This window comes from Solanum stenotomum, chromosome 10, assembly GCF_019186545.1.
Source record: "Solanum stenotomum isolate F172 chromosome 10, ASM1918654v1, whole genome shotgun sequence".
Taxonomy (NCBI): Eukaryota; Viridiplantae; Streptophyta; class Magnoliopsida; order Solanales; family Solanaceae; genus Solanum; species Solanum stenotomum.
In genome coordinates, this window is record NC_064291.1 from 51,548,435 (window position 1) to 51,565,857 (window position 17,423).

General features: G+C 29.4%; 2 protein-coding genes across 2 annotated transcripts in view; one reads left to right on the forward strand and one right to left on the reverse strand.

Annotated features, from left to right (window-relative positions):
• LOC125841392 (lon protease homolog 2, peroxisomal) overlaps positions 1 to 17,423 on the reverse strand; it is a 369,735-nt gene that overhangs the window by 325,583 nt on the left and 26,729 nt on the right. The gene's annotated exons all lie outside the window — the stretch shown is intronic.
• Positions 2,870 to 17,423, forward strand: part of LOC125841406 (probable serine/threonine-protein kinase PBL19) — a 17,206-nt gene continuing 2,652 nt past the window's right edge. Inside the window, 4 exon segments of the mRNA XM_049520528.1 lie at positions 2,870 to 3,123; positions 3,125 to 3,208; positions 3,771 to 3,893; positions 4,777 to 5,158. Coding sequence (XP_049376485.1) covers positions 2,905 to 3,123; positions 3,125 to 3,208; positions 3,771 to 3,893; positions 4,777 to 5,158 — 808 coding nt within the window. The 5' untranslated portion in view covers positions 2,870 to 2,904.

The window sequence follows — 17,423 nt, forward strand, 5'->3', positions numbered from 1 at the left end:
TAGTAGTAGTTTTATTATTGGACACCGACTTTTAAAAAGCCAACTACCTATTTGTAGGGGGTGAACATGACAAGGTATTAATTAACAACTTCGATAATTTTAATTTTCTAAAATACTACTTATATTATTATTCATATCAAATTAATGTAGAATGATTTATAGTTTTAAAAATTAATTTTGATATTTTGAATTATGAGAAATTGATAATTATAATTTATTTGATTCTGATTTACATATAATATATACTCATATAATAGAAAATTACCAAGTAAACTATTTTATATATTTGCTTTTTTTTTTATATACATATATTTTCTCTTATTACAATAAAATAATATATATGAATTGTATGTATAACTTCTATTTTATTTTATTTTTGGTTTCCCATTCGATGTCAGTAGCATACATTAGAATCCCGATTAAATTTTGATCGCGCACTGCAGGGCCGATTCAGGAGTGACGCTTTCAACAAGATTTTCTCCATAACCAGGGCTGAACCCAATTTTTCTGATTAAGAGTGAAACAATCCCATCACTGCACCACAAACCATATTGGTGTATAACTTCTATACTTTGATATGATATTTAGAATTTCAGTATTTGTTTTATATATAAATATTGAATATCGTACATGGAATACCAAAAGTCTTTTATATTCATATTCAAATACCATAATACCGATATAGCAGAATAAAGTTTTTTAATTCGATATAATAATTCAATATCTACTGTATGATGTCCACTCCTACCTATTTATACTTTTAATTCTCAAATCAGTCTTATTTAAAAATATCAAGATTTCAAACTCCCTTGTTAGTAATTCCTCATTATCTTTTACCACTAATAGATGTGGTGCATTGAATGAAGCTGCTACTCCCTTATCAGAGTCTCGAATTTAAGCCTTAAGTATGAAAAAATCTTGATAGGGAGTGCTTCTCCCGAATGGAACCCTACACAGTAAGTATCCAAAATAGTTGGACTCCAAATCTCCAATATAAAGCTGGTATTGAAACACGAGGTGAAAAATAAAATAAAAATTTCTCATCTTTAATTCCTTACTTAATGTACTAATCTTTCCCTTTTGAAGCCTCAAGACTGGACTCGCACCAAAACGCGTTCAACGGTCTTTAACTGTTTTAGAAATTTCATTATCAAAAGAAAAAAAACACAAAAGAAATTAATCTATTGCAAAATCAACACTATTTTTTTGTTCGAAAAAAAATAATAAGTCTTTGTAATGATTAATAAATTAAACATAAGCTGTGGAAAACATAAACACGCTGTATTTGACATTTTCTCGTCAAATATTTTAATCTTAAAATCTCACAAACATCATTGTCAAATATTGGTCCGCTTGAATTATGAATTATCCAAGAAATCCTCATCAGACAACCAGCAAGAAAATTAAACAAAAAGAAAAAAAAAGAAAAAAAAAGTACATGAGAAAAGTCTTTTTTTTTCCTATTGGAACATGGTACTCATAGTACCTTTTAAAAAAAGTAGTGATATCATAGTACAATAAAAAAAAATGTTAGGGCCTGTTGGATATGAGTTTTTTTGTTTTCAAATAAATTACATTATATATTAGAATAATGTTTTGGATAATATTAAATAGGACAAGTTGATTTGGATAAGTGGTTTTTTCCCTCACTCACAAAATTTCAACTTATTTTTCTCAGTGTAATGCATTTCCAATCAGTTCAGAGATTGATAAATCTTTCATAAAAACTTAACCAAGTAATAAAGTATCTCATATTTTTTCCTCTATTTTAAACTGTCTCGCGATACCCTCTATAGCTTGACAACAATCCATTGACCAACTCCAAGTCCACTAGAAGCAACCCCTATTGTTAATCCAACAACAATAAAACGACAAAAACTAGTAGATTCATTATAAAATCCTTGAAGCTATAAAAAAGAAAAGAAGTTATTGACACAATCCATCAATAGATTATGACTTAATTATTAATTATTATCATATATTTAAAACAAACCAGACATCCAACAAAGGTAATTGATCCGTTAATCGAGAACTCATTTGGTTTTAGAATGAATTCATCCTATGTTGGATTGAAATAAAATCACGATATGACTTATCCCAAAATATTTATATCGCGATATAACATACTAGTAACTTATTTTAAAACCAAACAACACTCTAAAAGAATAGGTTGATTCATTTCTCCATATTTTCTTGGCATAATACATATATTGGAAAATAGGAGCTTAGAGGATCATCTGTTCAACAAAGCTGTACCTGTAGTTCCTTGGAGAACAAGATTGAAAATTATCCTTGGTGCCGCGCAAGNTACTTGTCACATATGTTGAATGAGTTAGATGAATTAAAGAGTTCAACGTCCACTTCTGTTTGGTTGTATAAGTTCACTGTCCTCTCCAGTGGCGGACCCAGGATTTTCGTTCAGGGGGTTCGAAAATAAAAGTATAAATGTGTATATATAAGCCAACAAAACAAAAATTCAAGAAAGTAGTAGTATTTAGTTTTAGTGGCGGACCCTTGAATTTTTTTGGGTTTAAAACCACACTTTTAGCATGCTTTATAAAATAAAAAACTAAAAAAAACGTGAAAGCGGAACTGAAACCTTAAAAAAAAAAAAAAAAACTGAAACTGAAAAAGAAAAAAATAAAACGCTAATGCAGGGATTCGAACCCTCAACATGAGGCTTAATTTTCAGGGAACCTGCCACTAGGCTATCTCTTTCTCCTTGTCATTGAGGGGGTTCAAAATATATATATTCACATAAATACAGAAAATTACCTTAGATATACAGTGTAATTTTTTGCCGAGGGGGTTCGGGTGAACCCCCTGGAACTAACGTGGGTCCGCCCCTGGTCCTCTCTATATGTTACGACATCTTGATTCTTTGCTGGTTTCTCTGTGGCTCTGATGATAAATGTTGCTAATTCTTCATATACTATGCAGGGCCACCGACAATGGATTGCAGAAGTTCAATTCCTCGGTGTCTTGGAGCACCCTAATCTTGTTAAACTTCTAGGATATTGCGCTACAGATGGGGAAGGAGGGATGCAGCGCCTGTTGGTTTATGAATACATGCAAAATATGAGCTTAGAGGATCATCTGTTCAACAAAGCTGTACCTGTAGGCTGTAGTTCCTTGGAGAACAAGATTGAAAATTATCCTTGGTGCCGCACAAGGGATGGCTTATCTGCATGAGGGACTAGAAGTCCAGGTATGCTTAACTACTCAGATAAAATGATTGGCACTTCAAATTCTGCTAATCAGGTCACAATTGATTTTCTGCTTATGACATAGAAAACACATATTATCTGACTTTGCTAACAGAGTCGTATCCTGAATTTCAAATGCCAGAAGAAAATCCAGCTGATAATTAGATATATACATTAGACTTGTTTATCAAGCTCTCTAATTACATGACAATTTTTTCCATTTAATCAAGTTGATGAATTTGTAGCAGTGTGTTGTCAGGGGTTAACCGACATGCTTTGCCTTCTTAACATTATTAGGAAACTGGCATATACCTGTTCCATTTACTGGCAAAATGCAACAAATAAACTTCGTTAATTCTCATGTATCTGTATTTCCAACTAAGTTCTGAAGCCAAGAAAGAGGTGGACAAGAGCTAGCATGTTTATGATCATAATTAACACCAATTAAGCTAAAAACATTTTGTGCTCCTAAAAGCACCTTTCTTCTTTCTAACTCCATACAAAACTCTTGAACTTTTTCTTTCATTTCCTTTCTTGATGAATATTTTTTGTTTAAAATTGAAGGTGATACATCGAGATTTCAAGTCATCAAATGTGCTTCTGGATGAGAATTTTAATGCAAGGCTCTCAGATTTTGGGCTTGCAAGGGAAGGGCCAGCTGGTGACTGCACTCATGTGTCTACAGAGGTAAGTGATGACATTGTTCGATTTTGCATGGATGCTGAATTTTTATAGTGGACTTCCCTAGAAAGAGGGTGTGGTAGGGTTTGTTATGCCAAATTCTGTACATTCGAAATATACCCGCCTTTTTTGCTAATACTTGAAGGGACTGCATTTTTATGTCTTCTTTTTGCCTAAGTTACTTTCGTGTCGCACCCGTGTCGACACGACGTGGGTGTGGTACCAGAGTTGGTCAATCTATTTTGGGGACTTTGACCAAAATCAATAGAGAAATTTGGGATAGATACAATGATTTCTGTAATCAGGACAAAAGCTAAGATGAAATTGCAGAAAATGGAGTGCTTTGTATAAAGACTGGAAAAGGAAAGCAACTTGTATAATGAAATTTCTATGTCAATCCTTTTCCTTTTATCACCTTCTGGGATTCTCCCCTTGATCAATATTTTTCCCTCGGAATACTTCGTAAGTTTTCCACATAATATCTCATAATTTAGACATCAAACTCTAATTTAGATATTTGAATCATTTTTAACCGAATCCTCGTACCTGTAGGCGTATCTAAATTTGAATCTGGACCCTTGAATCTTAAGATTTAGATCACGAAGGATCTGACCTTTGGATCCACACCCGTATCAAACACCCACACACGAATCCGAGCAACTTAGCTTCTCGCTATGATGAGCCATCATATTCCTCTTTCCAGTCGCAAGTCACCATGCTGTTTGTTTTCATTGATCTCTAGCTATTTATTTAACCATGTGCTTTATTACTTTACTAGCTGGTATAGTTTATCTTTAGTCATTTTTAGTCCCTGAATTGCACAGGTTAGTCATGCTTTAGACTTCTATTCTCGTGGCCTGATTGTTAATACATAATTTTTTGTTCTTAGCCGGTGGGGACTTTAGGATATGCTGCCCCTGAATATGCTGAAACTGGACATCTATCAGTTAAGAGTGATGTATGGAGCTTTGGAGTTGTTCTCTATGAGATCCTCACAGGCAGGCGAACTTTGGAAAGGGGCCGTCCTGTGATCGAGCAGAAGCTTCTTGATTGGGTAAAACAATTTCCTGCTGATAGTAGAAGATTTAGCAAGATAATTGACTCGAGGCTTCAAAACGACTTCTCACTTCTTGCTGCTAAGAGAATTGCAAAACTGGCTGATAGCTGCTTAAACAAGAACGCCAAAGAGCGGCCAAAAATGAGCGAAGCGGTTGAGATACTGACACAGGCAGTACAAGAATCACAAGAAAGAACTTCTATTGAAGCTACTGGTGCAGGTGCATCTAGTCCTATACAACTTCGAAAATTTTTATGCTGGTAGAGGCACAAGTATGACATGGTGTGTGAGGGATTATTTTTCAACTAACAATGTGTAGGTCCTACTTTTTTATTTGTATTGTTATTTCTCTCTCCTATCTTTACTTAATTCTTTTGAATAAAAAATTATCATGTTTGAATGATAGTGGGGCCTTTCTCTCTCCTACTTTGCTTCTCACTCTTTTTTCTCAATTTCTTCCCTTTAACCTTTTTTTTTTTCCTTTCTTATTCTTTGTTGATTTCAGATTTTAATGTTTAAAACAATCATGAATTTAATTTACTCAATTCTTCTTATATTATATATCTTTCTCCATTTGACAATTGGCTTGTAGATTTTTTTTAAATTTTTTTTAAAAAAAATAATCAAGAATATGAAAATGAAAAATCTAGGAGAAAATTATAAAATGAAGACTGAAATTTTAACCTACGAGATGAACGCCTAGGTAGTTAATTAACTAAGCTAGGAAAATTCCTCATTTGGTACATATTTATATATGTTGGATTGATTAGTTTTTTCACTTATCAAACCAACCGAATCAATAAAATTAAGTTTTTTTATTTTCTTAATTTAAAAAAAAGTTTAATTGCGTATTACACTGAAATTAATTTAATTTTTACAAATAATGATGTAAATGCCACACTTCCATACAATTATATCTAACTCAATTTATTAAAAAAGGAAAAAAATATTTTCTATGTACAAATATTTATCATATAGTATATTTTTCCTTTTTTTGCGCATTACAGTTGATATTTTTGTATATATATAATTGTTTACCAACAAGGATTTTGGTGGAGTGGTAAGTACTCCTTCATCCTTAATCAAGAGGTCTCAGGTTTGAGTCTCCTTGGGTACGGAGTCGCCTTTGTTCGGAAGAGCTTTACCCCCAATGTGGGACTTTCTGACGCGAATCCAGATTTAGTCGGACTCCAATGTGGGTATTAGACAACGGGTGAGAACAAATATATATATATATATAGAGAGAGAGAGAGAGAGAGAGAATTAAATAATTGTATAAAATAGTGTGGGTATTTACACCATATGTCATAAAAAATCAAATACACTTTACTATAATATGATTCAAATCAAACTCAAAAAAATTGAGAAAATAAAAAAATCTATTAAAAAAATATTTGGTGTGGTTTATTAATATACAAATTGATAAAATAGTTCAATTTAATAAGTGAAAAAATTGATCAATCAGACTTAAATACACATACCAAATGGGGATATTAATAGTATAGTTGATTGTCTACCTAAACTTTTAGTTCGTAGGTAAAAATTTTATTCTCATTTTCTTCCATATTTTTGATATAATTTAAAAAATAAAAAATAATATACCTGCTAATTATCAAATGAAAAAGATAAATATATGAATGATATAAAAAGAATAAGTAGATAAAATTCATTAGTCAAAGTTGATCTAAAAATTTAGAGTAAAGAAGAATTATTTTTTTTTTTTTAAAAAAAAGGAAAGAAAAAAGATGAAGAATAGAACGTAAGTAGAGTAAAATGTAAGAGAAAGAATATCAATGTAAAATAAGAAAAATAGTACTCACATAACTTTTTATTCATAAAAAATAAGTAAAGGTAGGAGAATATAAATAAAAAAGTAGGACCTACACATTTTTTATTAAAAAGTAATCCCTTACACACCATGTCATACTTGTACCTCTACCACCATAAAAAATTTCCACAACTTCCCTTGCCTAAATAACTCAAAAAGAAGACCATCTCCGAAACTGCACGACCAATGAGCCCCTTAGCTCAGGCAAGTCTACTCAAATATGGTCTATACAAGTTACTCAAAATAAGCTTAATATGAACCTTTTTGTCCAACTTTCTTTACCTGCTATTTCAGGCTCCACATATCGCGGAATCAAACTTACCTCAGCCTCAAAATTGAGATCCTTATGCACGGAACGAGTAAATTTTTTCTATATACGTATATATATGTTGAGTAATATTCTTTGGCAAAAGAAATGGTCTCTTCATGTGTCCCATTAGTTCTTTTTGATCAAGTATGTTTACACTAGGGAGAGTATGGCAAAAGGAGGGAAGGGAAGTTTTCTTTTTTCTATTATAAGTGATACAAGTACTTGTAGTGTTTGTGTAAATAAATCCATTTGTTTTCCAAGTTATCAAAGCAACAAATTTTGTGACTCCTTATTGAGCTCCTATTTTGTGTGGCACCTAAAAATTTTAACAATGCAACTCTACATCTATTTATATATGAGTTCTGAGACTTGGGTGTTTGGACATGTGATTTCATTTTTGTAATTTGAAATTAGAAATGGAACTAACAATTGGACATGCGATTTCATCTTCATCTAAATTTCAAGTTCTCCAAAAAGCTTGATTTGGGAATTTCATATCATGATTTCAAATATTTCATATATAAAAATTAACACACAAGTTTATATTTGTAAAAAAAAAAAAAACAACAACTCATCATCTTATATCTAAATTTTTTTTTTCAAGAATCACAAGTTTATTTTAAAAAATAAATAAATATTAGGGCCCCTCATTAAGGTTTGACTTTAGGTCCCCAATCTTGTTTAGTCGGTCCTGCTATCCTCCGTCCCTGAGACTGGTAATGTTGGATTATATGCTATTCTCACACAATTTTTTTTTAATATTTATGAGCACAAAATACAACTGAAACAATCAGATTACATGTTCAAAAAAAACTTCAACTTCATTGTATATGATTTCGTATCACATGGCCAAATTAACCCTTAGTATTTTATAATGTACATATATCGTTAAACTAGATGAATTTATCAAATTTTGTACAATTTTGAAAATTCTATACAATAATAAATATATTTTTATATAATTTTAAGGGAAAATTGCACGAGTTGATAAACGTTATTAGTTTCATTTAATTACTGTACGTGACTATAATTTAATATAATTTACCATTAAATATTGGGCCCACACCTATTTTGTACCATGAAACAAAAATAGTCTTCTCGGCTTTTGTATACTCATTTATACGAATACAATTTCATCTCTCCTCTCTCCATTTCCTAATAATCACTAGCAAGATATTATTTGACAAAAGCTTTGGTGGAAAATAATTTGAATTTATTAGGCTTTTGTTGAATGGTTTTCCAATTTAGTGTGTTTGTCAAATTCGACTTGTTCTGCCTTATTGCCTTTTTTTCCCTTTTTTGTGATCAATCTCAGAAATGTTATCTTTGAAAAGTGGAAATTTGACAAAACAGTCACAATAATGATTGCTATGACCCCAACCAAATTTGATATTAAATTATGAAATTGAATTTATATATTAAACAATTATGTTAAAATTTGGGTTTGATGCCAAACCATCTTTCTACATTTTTGAGGTAGGGTGAAGTCTATGTAAACTTGATCCACCTTACTCAGTGGAATTTCATTGGGTATAGTTAAAAGAAATTGACATATTTTAAATAGTTAATTTATATACATAACAAGCGCTTAAGAACTTATAAAATACAATTCTAAATGATATTTACCAAATATGATGAAGGTAAAAAAGGGCATGCACATGTGAAATTTAGCCTCTATATTTGGTACCAAATTTTATAATTGTCAGAAATTACGTAGTACTCCATATTTTAGTGAAAAAGTAAAAAAGAAAAAAATCAACCAAATCAGCAGACTGTTTTCCAGTTCACTTAATAAGTCAAAGGGCAGTCCTAAAGTTTCATGTCTCATTATCATTGCACTTATGACACTAATAAATACTACTAAATGGTTCTATAATTTAATACTTTTTAAATTTTATTTTACTTCATTTCAAATAAAAAAAAAAATTCTTTTTTCCGCAATCCTTTATAAAATTAAATAATGTGTTTAATTAAAATTTCATATCTAATAAAAAACAATAAATTAATAACACAACTTTTGATTTCCTAGTAAATGGGATATGCGAGTAGTAAAGAAAGGCATAAATTTTAGGTAGACATATGATATCATATCATTAAACTAAAATTAACGTTACATGTAAACAGGGGCGGACCTACACTGGTTCAAGTGGGTTCATATGAATCCACTTCGTTGAAAAATAACACTGTATATATATGTATATTTAATCAGTTTTAAAAATTTTATATGTATATATTAAATTTTGAACCCACTAACACAAGTCTGAAGCTTAGCCGAGTGGTTGAGGGGGTTCAATTTTCCTAGCCAACCCGGGATCGAATCCCCATTGCCACATTTTAGTTTTAATTCGTTTTTTTTATATATAAAACGTTCACACGCAGTTTTGTCCTCTATGTAGGTGTAACTTTTGTCCTTTTAGTTATTTAGAAACTATAAAAAGTAGAACAAGTTTTTACTTTTACAATTAAAAGTCCAATAGTCAACAACTTTTTTTAAAAAAACTCAACCAAAAAAGCACTAATCCCTATTATTCTCAATTCTAAAAACCCTTTTGTCTTCTTCTTTGTTGAATGATTTTCGCTCTTGATTCTAGTCTTTATATATACATATATGATTATTGTGGTTATTTTTTATTTCTTCAACTAAAAAAATCCCTTATCATTCTAAAATCAACAAAAAATTACAAATAATATTAGGTATATTTCTATGTATTCGATTCTGAAATTAAGGTTATAATTATTTTGTTTTTATTTATTAAATGTTGAATGAAGAGAAATCATTCATAATATTCTTTTATTTTCTTAGTTTATATTGAAGCCTAGTTTTTCGTCCATCTTGTTATTTACCGTCTCATTCATAAGTCAATGTAATTTTTTTTCAAATGTATTAACATTGTTTAGTATAGTCAGATGTGTATGCTGTTAGCCTCATAAAAATTACAAATAATATTAGGTATATTTTTATATCTTGAATTCACTTCGTGAAAATCCTGGGTCCGCCACTGCATGTAAAAGTTTGACCAAAATTAGTGTGAATTTTTTTTTTCATTCGACAAACACGTGGAAACAGAAAATTGAGGACGAAACTTTATTTCACTATATACTCCTTCCGTTCACTCACGAGTGTTAATTTGATTAATCTTTAAAATTAAATTAATTTGTCGAAAAGTATATAAGAGATACAATAAGTTACCATCCTTTTTATACTAATATAATAAAAATGATACTATATATTAAAATATTAATTAAAATCTATACAATTTAACTTCCGAAAAAAACGTGACAAATAAAAATAAATCATTTATATTGTGGCTAGAGATTCAACATTTAAAGGTGGGAATGGAGACTCTTAAGTCTTAACTGGAAGGATTAATTAGTCATGTAGAACTGAATTCATGATGTCCATAGAGTTAATGCACAATGATTTTTTGGTCTATGTAAGTGATTACCTCAGCATCCTATGTAGAATTTTACGCTTTTATTTTTCATATTTTATTTTTTAAGAATCAAACATTATATATTTTTATCATATTAATATAAGAAAGATTGCAATTTGTACAGTTTTTTAATATCTACATTTTAAATTGAAAATATCAACATAATTTAATTTGATTTTAGTTTTAGAGACTAGTCAAGTTAATTCTCATAAATCAAAACGTAATAAGTAAAATGAATAAAAGGAGTACAATAATTTAACATGTCACCTTCTTGAAAATGAAAATCTCTTGATAAATTTTTTTTTCAAGTCTTTAGCTGATTTATGTAAAACAAATTAATATTAATCAATGAATTTCGAAAATCAATTACTTAAATACAAATTAATATTAATCAATAAATTTCAAATATTGAATGCTTGAAGAAAAGAGAAGGTCCAAAGGGTGAAAACTGAAAATCATTGGTTGGTCTATGAGTTTAATTAATGTTGACATATGCAAGAAATAAAAAAAGAACTAAAACAAGTAACAACAGCTCATTATTAGCTGTTGTTGTTACTATACTTTTCAATATAAGTAATACTTTTCAATAATAAGAATTAGGATAAAATAAATTCAATGTCAATTTTCATAATTGGTAGACTAGATAAGTTTTGTGTTTAAATAAAATTGATAGTGTTGGAATTGCTTTTTTTTTTTTTCATTCGATGTTTGATATCTGTTTTGACCTTAACTAATCTAACTTTGAAATCAAATATATTCTATCAAAATAACTTTATTTCACAATTTAAACTCGAACTGTTTAATTAAAAACTTATAAATACTTACCACTCGAACACGAAATAGTAGGGTAGTTGCCAACCTTATTAGTGGAACTATGGAAGATAGAAGCAAACCCAAGTCAAGTAAAAAACAGGTCAAACTCATGATACCTTTGTTGAATAAATTACAAGATATATACATATACAATTAAAGAAAAATGCCCAGCCCCAAATAATTAATGAGAGCATAGATATATATTTTTCACTTTGATTACTCATAATTAATATTTTATATTTCAATTTAAATATAATTACTGTATTTCATTTTAAGCAGTCAAATTAATAGTCTGTTTGATCAAGCTTTTGAAAGCAACTGTTCTGAAAATATTTTATACTTTTCATAAAAAAATATAAAAGTAACTCGATAAAACATTTTGCGTGAACAATTTATCAAATTAAATAAAAGGATTAGAAATCCAATTTGAACACAATTATTAATGATATGAATAAGCCGAAAGCTAATCCAATTTGAACAAATATTCCACAAGGAAAGATCATAACCTACTTTTCTTTTTTTGGCAAAACAAGAATATGGTACAATATTTAATTAGATAATCATGGAGATGGATTTTAAAACTTTTAAAACTCTAAACCCATAAGAAACACATGCAAATGCATTTTATATAATGATGATAGTATTTGCCTAAACATGATGTTTAGAATATTAGTATTTATGCATATTGTATATTAAAATTTTTACTGAGTGGAAAAATAGTTTGATTGAAATATCACTATCAACAATAATATATTCAATGTAATTTTATACGTTGAGTCTGAAGAAAATAAAGTATGCGCAAACCTTACACTACCTTATAGAAATATAGATATTGTTTCCAAATTCCAAAAGGTCTCAATTCAAATAACGCTTTGAAAGTTATCGAGGTTTACAAAAATAAAACGATAAGTATCAATCATTTTTGGACGTTCATATCAAATACGTAAATTGAAATAAGATTTGGTGGATTTTGTTTTTTAACAAAGTATAAAAATATTCAATTTCTTTTTGTTTTTTTGCAAAAATTTAAAAACGAAAATCCTAAACACTTCTTGAAACAAAAGCCACCACACTAAAGTAGTGATAAAATAATTGAGACTCTTTGCTCTTCAACTAGAAATTTCAAGTTTGAATTTTTAACATGGAAAAAATTGTATTAGAAGAATCACCTTTAAAAATGAACCATTTAATACTTGAATGAATCTAAATTAACAGACTTTTTGATACTTTTTTTTAAAATTTTTCATTCGATATTTGATATCTATATTGGAGCTCGATTAAATCTAAATTCGCGCTGAAAAGTTTCACACTAAAAAATAAAACACTCCTAAATAAAAATAATTCTATATCCAAAAACTCAAACCCGAAATCTCGAAGATGATTCCAACACTTCACAACTCTCTTTTACATTGGTTGTTTTTGTCTTACGTCGTCCTTCGAGGGCATTTAAGTCAGACAGCTAATAGTACCATAGTAGTAGTTTTATTATTGGACACCGACTCTTAAAAATCCAACTACCTATTTGTAGGGGGTAAACATGACAAGGTATTAATTAACAACTTCGATAATTTTAATTTTCTAAAATACTACTTATATTATTATTCATATCAAATTAATGTAGTGTATGATTTATAGTTTTAAAAATTAATTTTGATAATTTGAAGTATGAGAAATTGATAATTATAATTTATTTGATTTTGATTTACATGTATACTCATATAATAGAAAATTACCAAGTAAACTATTTTATATATTTGCTTTTTTTTTTAATATACATATATTTTCTCTTATTACAATAAAATAATATATATGAATTGTATGTATAACTTCTATTTTATTTTATTTTTGATTTCCCATCCGATGTCAGTAGCATATATTAGAGTCCCGATTAAATTTCGATCGCGCACTACAGGGTCCATTTAGGAGTAACGCTTTCAACAAGATTTTCTCCATAACCAGGGTTGAACCCAATTTTTTTGATTAAGGGTGAAACAATCCTATCACTGCACCACAAACCATGTTGGTGTATAACTTCTATACTTTGATATGATATTTAGAATTTCAGTATTTGTTTTATATATAAATATTGAATATCGTACATGGAATACCAAAAGTCTTTTATATTCGTATTCAAATACCATAATACCGATATAGCAGAATAAAGTTTTTTAATTCGATATAATAATTCAATATCTACTGTATGATGTCCACTCCTACCTATTTATACTTTTAATTCTCAAATCAGTCTTATTTAAAAATATCAAGATTTCAAACTCCCTTGTTAGTAATTACTCATTATCTTTTACCACTAACGGGTGTGGTGCATTGAATGGAGCTGCTACTCCCTTATTAGAGTCTCGAATTTAAGCCTTAAGTATGAAAAAATCTTGATAGGGAGTGCTTCTCCCAAATGGAATCCTACGCAGTAAGTATCCAAAAGAGTTGGACTCCAAATCTTCAATATAAAGCCGGTATCAAAACAGGAGGTGAAAAATAAAATAAAAATTTCTCATCTTTAATTCCTTACTTAATGTACTGATCTTTCCCTTTTAAAGCCTCAAGACTGGACTCGCTCCAAAACGCGTTCAACGGTCTTTAACTGTTTTAGAAATTTCATTATCAAAGAAAAAAAACACAAAATAAATTAATCTATTGCAAAATCAACACTATTTTTTTGTTCGAAAAATAATAATAAGTCTTTGTAATGATTAATAAATTAAACATAAGCTGTGGAAAACATAAACACGCTGTATTTGACATTTTCTCATCAAATATTTTAATCTTAAAATCTCACAAACATCATTGTCAAATATTGGTCCACTTGAATTATGAATTATCCAAGAAATCCTCATCAGACAACCAGCAAGAAAATTAAACAAAAAGAAAAGAAAAGAAAAAAAAAGTACATGAGAAAAGTCTTTTTTTTTTCCTATTGGAACATGGTACTCATAGTACCTTTTAAAAAAAGTAGTAATATCATAGTACAATAAAAAAATGTTAGGGCCTGTTGGATATGAGTTTTTTTGTTTTCAAATAAATTACATTATATATTAGAATAATGTTTTGGATAATATAACATAGGACAAGCTAATTTGGATAAGTGATTTTTTTCCCTCACTCACAAAATTTCAACTTATTTTTCTCAGTGTAATGCATTTCCAATCAGTTCAGAGATTGATAAATCTTTCATAAAAATTTAACCAAGCAATAAAGTATCTCATATTTTTTTCTCTGTTTTAAACTGTCTCGCGATACCCTCTATAGCTTGACAACAATCCATTGACCAACTCCAAGTCCACTAGAAGCAACCCCCTATTGTTAATCCAACAACAATAACTAAAACGACAAAAACTAGTAGATTCATTATAAAATCCTTGAAGCTATAAAAAAGAAAAGAAGTTATTGACACAATCCATCAATAGATTATGACTTAATTATTAATTATTATCATATATTTAAAACAAACCAGACATCCAACAAAGGTAATTGATCCGTTAATCGAGAACTCATTTGGTTTTAGAATGAATTCATCCTATGTTGGATTGAAATAAAATCGCGATATGACTTATCCCAAAATATTTATATCGCGATATAACATACTAGTAACTTATTTTAAAACCAAACAACACTCTAAAAGAATAGGTTGATTCATTTCTCCATATTTTCTTGGTCATCGTCTTCAATAGCACATCAATATTTTTGTAGTCTTCTCAAGTTTTGTCCTTCCTTACTCCTTTTCCTTTCATACACGTTAACACGCTCTCTCTCTCTCTATAACCTTTACATTCCTATGTCACGCTTGTTAAATCCATTTTCCACATTTGACTACTTATACAGCTGCAAAATTCTTGTTTTTTCCCCAATTTTTACAGTTTATTTCAATATATATTGCTTTTTCTTTACAATTCTGAAGTGGGTTTCTGAGTTTTTCTTCTGTTTTCTCATATGGGTTTCTCTGGTTTTTGAGTTTTCTTGCTTTTTTACTGATACCCACTGGAAATTTTGTCCCCTTTTGGTGTAAAGCTTCCAGTTCCCACGTTTTGATTGACTTTTCTCTGTTCCTTTCTCACGTATTTTCATTTTTCTTTGCTTATCCTAGTTTTGTTCCTATTTCAGCTGCAGAAAGTTGGTATCTTTCCATTATTTATCATCAAATTTTGTCTTTACCAAGTTATTGACTTGATAAGAGTAGCAGAAGCTTAAAGAAAAAAAAAACTTTTTTTTAACCCTATTGGGGTGTTTTTAATTCAGGAAGTTTCAAGATTTTTGCTTTAAGAAAAATGCTGAAGTGTTTTTATATATTCAAGGATAAATCGAGTTCCCGTAGGAGAGGGGAATCAGCACCAGAATTGAGTAATGAAAGTAGGAGAAATGGAGCAACTAGGTCTACAGGTTCAGTTTCACCTCCTCGAAGTATACCGGAAATGTATAGAGAAAGAGAGCAAAATTTGAGGGTTTTTACTCTCTCAGAGCTTAAGGAGGCTACAAGGAATTTCAATAGATTGTTAAAGATTGGGGAAGGTGGTTTTGGGAGTGTATATAAAGGTTCAATTCAGCCTCCTAATGGAAAGGGTGATCCTATTGTGGTTGTTGTTAAGAAACTCGATACACTTGGATTGCAGGTATAAACTTTTCCTTTGATCTGTGGTGTATGTATCATTGATTCATTTCATATTCGATACGAGCAGGGGCGGAGCACGGTAGGGATAAATCCCATTACACTGTTGATACATGGTTAAAGTTATGTTTTAAGTATATATAGTAGATGTTGAACTCACTTCGCTGTTAAGTTTCTTGCTTTTTGTAAGATCAAACTTGTTAAATGTCGCAATTTAGAGATTTGTTGTAAAGAGGTAAAATTTAATTGGAATCTGAAGTGATTGAGATAAGTCGTATTTGTGACTGCATAAAACAGAATATGCATTGGCATATGAGGTTTAAATATGGGCCGAAAACTTGGAAAAACTATTTGCATATGCATTTTTATGTTGAATTAAGTTTTGTTATGTATGAGAAATGCTTGACAAATATAGAATGGCAAATGGTAGACACACTAGCTAAGCTTATTTCGGAACCAAATAGTTGCAATCTCTTTCAAAATGAAGGCAGTGCCATGTTAGCATTGATTGTAGGTGTTAAGATTAGTATAATCAGGCTCTAATTAATTAAGCTAGCAACATGTGTTGCCTCTCTTGCTTCTTTTCTCCACGTTTCCATAATTGATACGTTGAATTCCATGATTGATTAACTTTTTTCCTTTTTTTAGGGCATCTCCAATCCAATCATCTATTTTACTCTCCAAATATAGAGTTCTCTATTTTTTTCAGACAATCAACTCCAATCCAATTCTCTATTTTACTCTCTAAAAATGAATCTTTTTCTCTCTTTTCAATATTATATTATTATTTATATTTCATTCTTATTTTCTTATTTCATAATATAAATCATTTATTCTTTTTGCAAATAATCACTCTATAATCTTTACTGTAATACAATTTTTTTTTTCAAATTCTTCATTAATATAAAATTATATTTTATTCTAAATTTCTAAATAACATAAATTGCAATACATATTATATATAGTACATATTAACGAACAATTCAAATAAAAATGAACTCATTGATGAAATATAATTGCATCATAAATATTGTATTATCGTAAAATTTATTTTAAATTTTACATAAATACTCAACTTTTAAGACTATTAGGTTACTCTCATGAATAGGGGTGTGCATCGGTCAGTTCGGTTTTATGTATTATCGGTTCGGTTTATCAGTTTTTGGTTTTTAAATATGTTAAACCAATAACCAAACCAATAATATATTTTTTATCGGTTTTGGTCCTTAACGGTTCGGTTTTCGGTTTAACCAATAAGAAAATATTTATAAAACAAATATATGACTTTTCTAATAAATTTGATGCGAAAACACAATAATGTAACTTTACAAAAGCTCATAAAATAGAAACAATAATAACAAAGATGAAAAGAACTATACAAGCGTAACACAAAGAGAAATTAAGAGGAATATGGTTCTTACTTTAGATTTTAACGTTTTTTATAATGTGAAATTGTGAACTCAAATCCATTGTGAA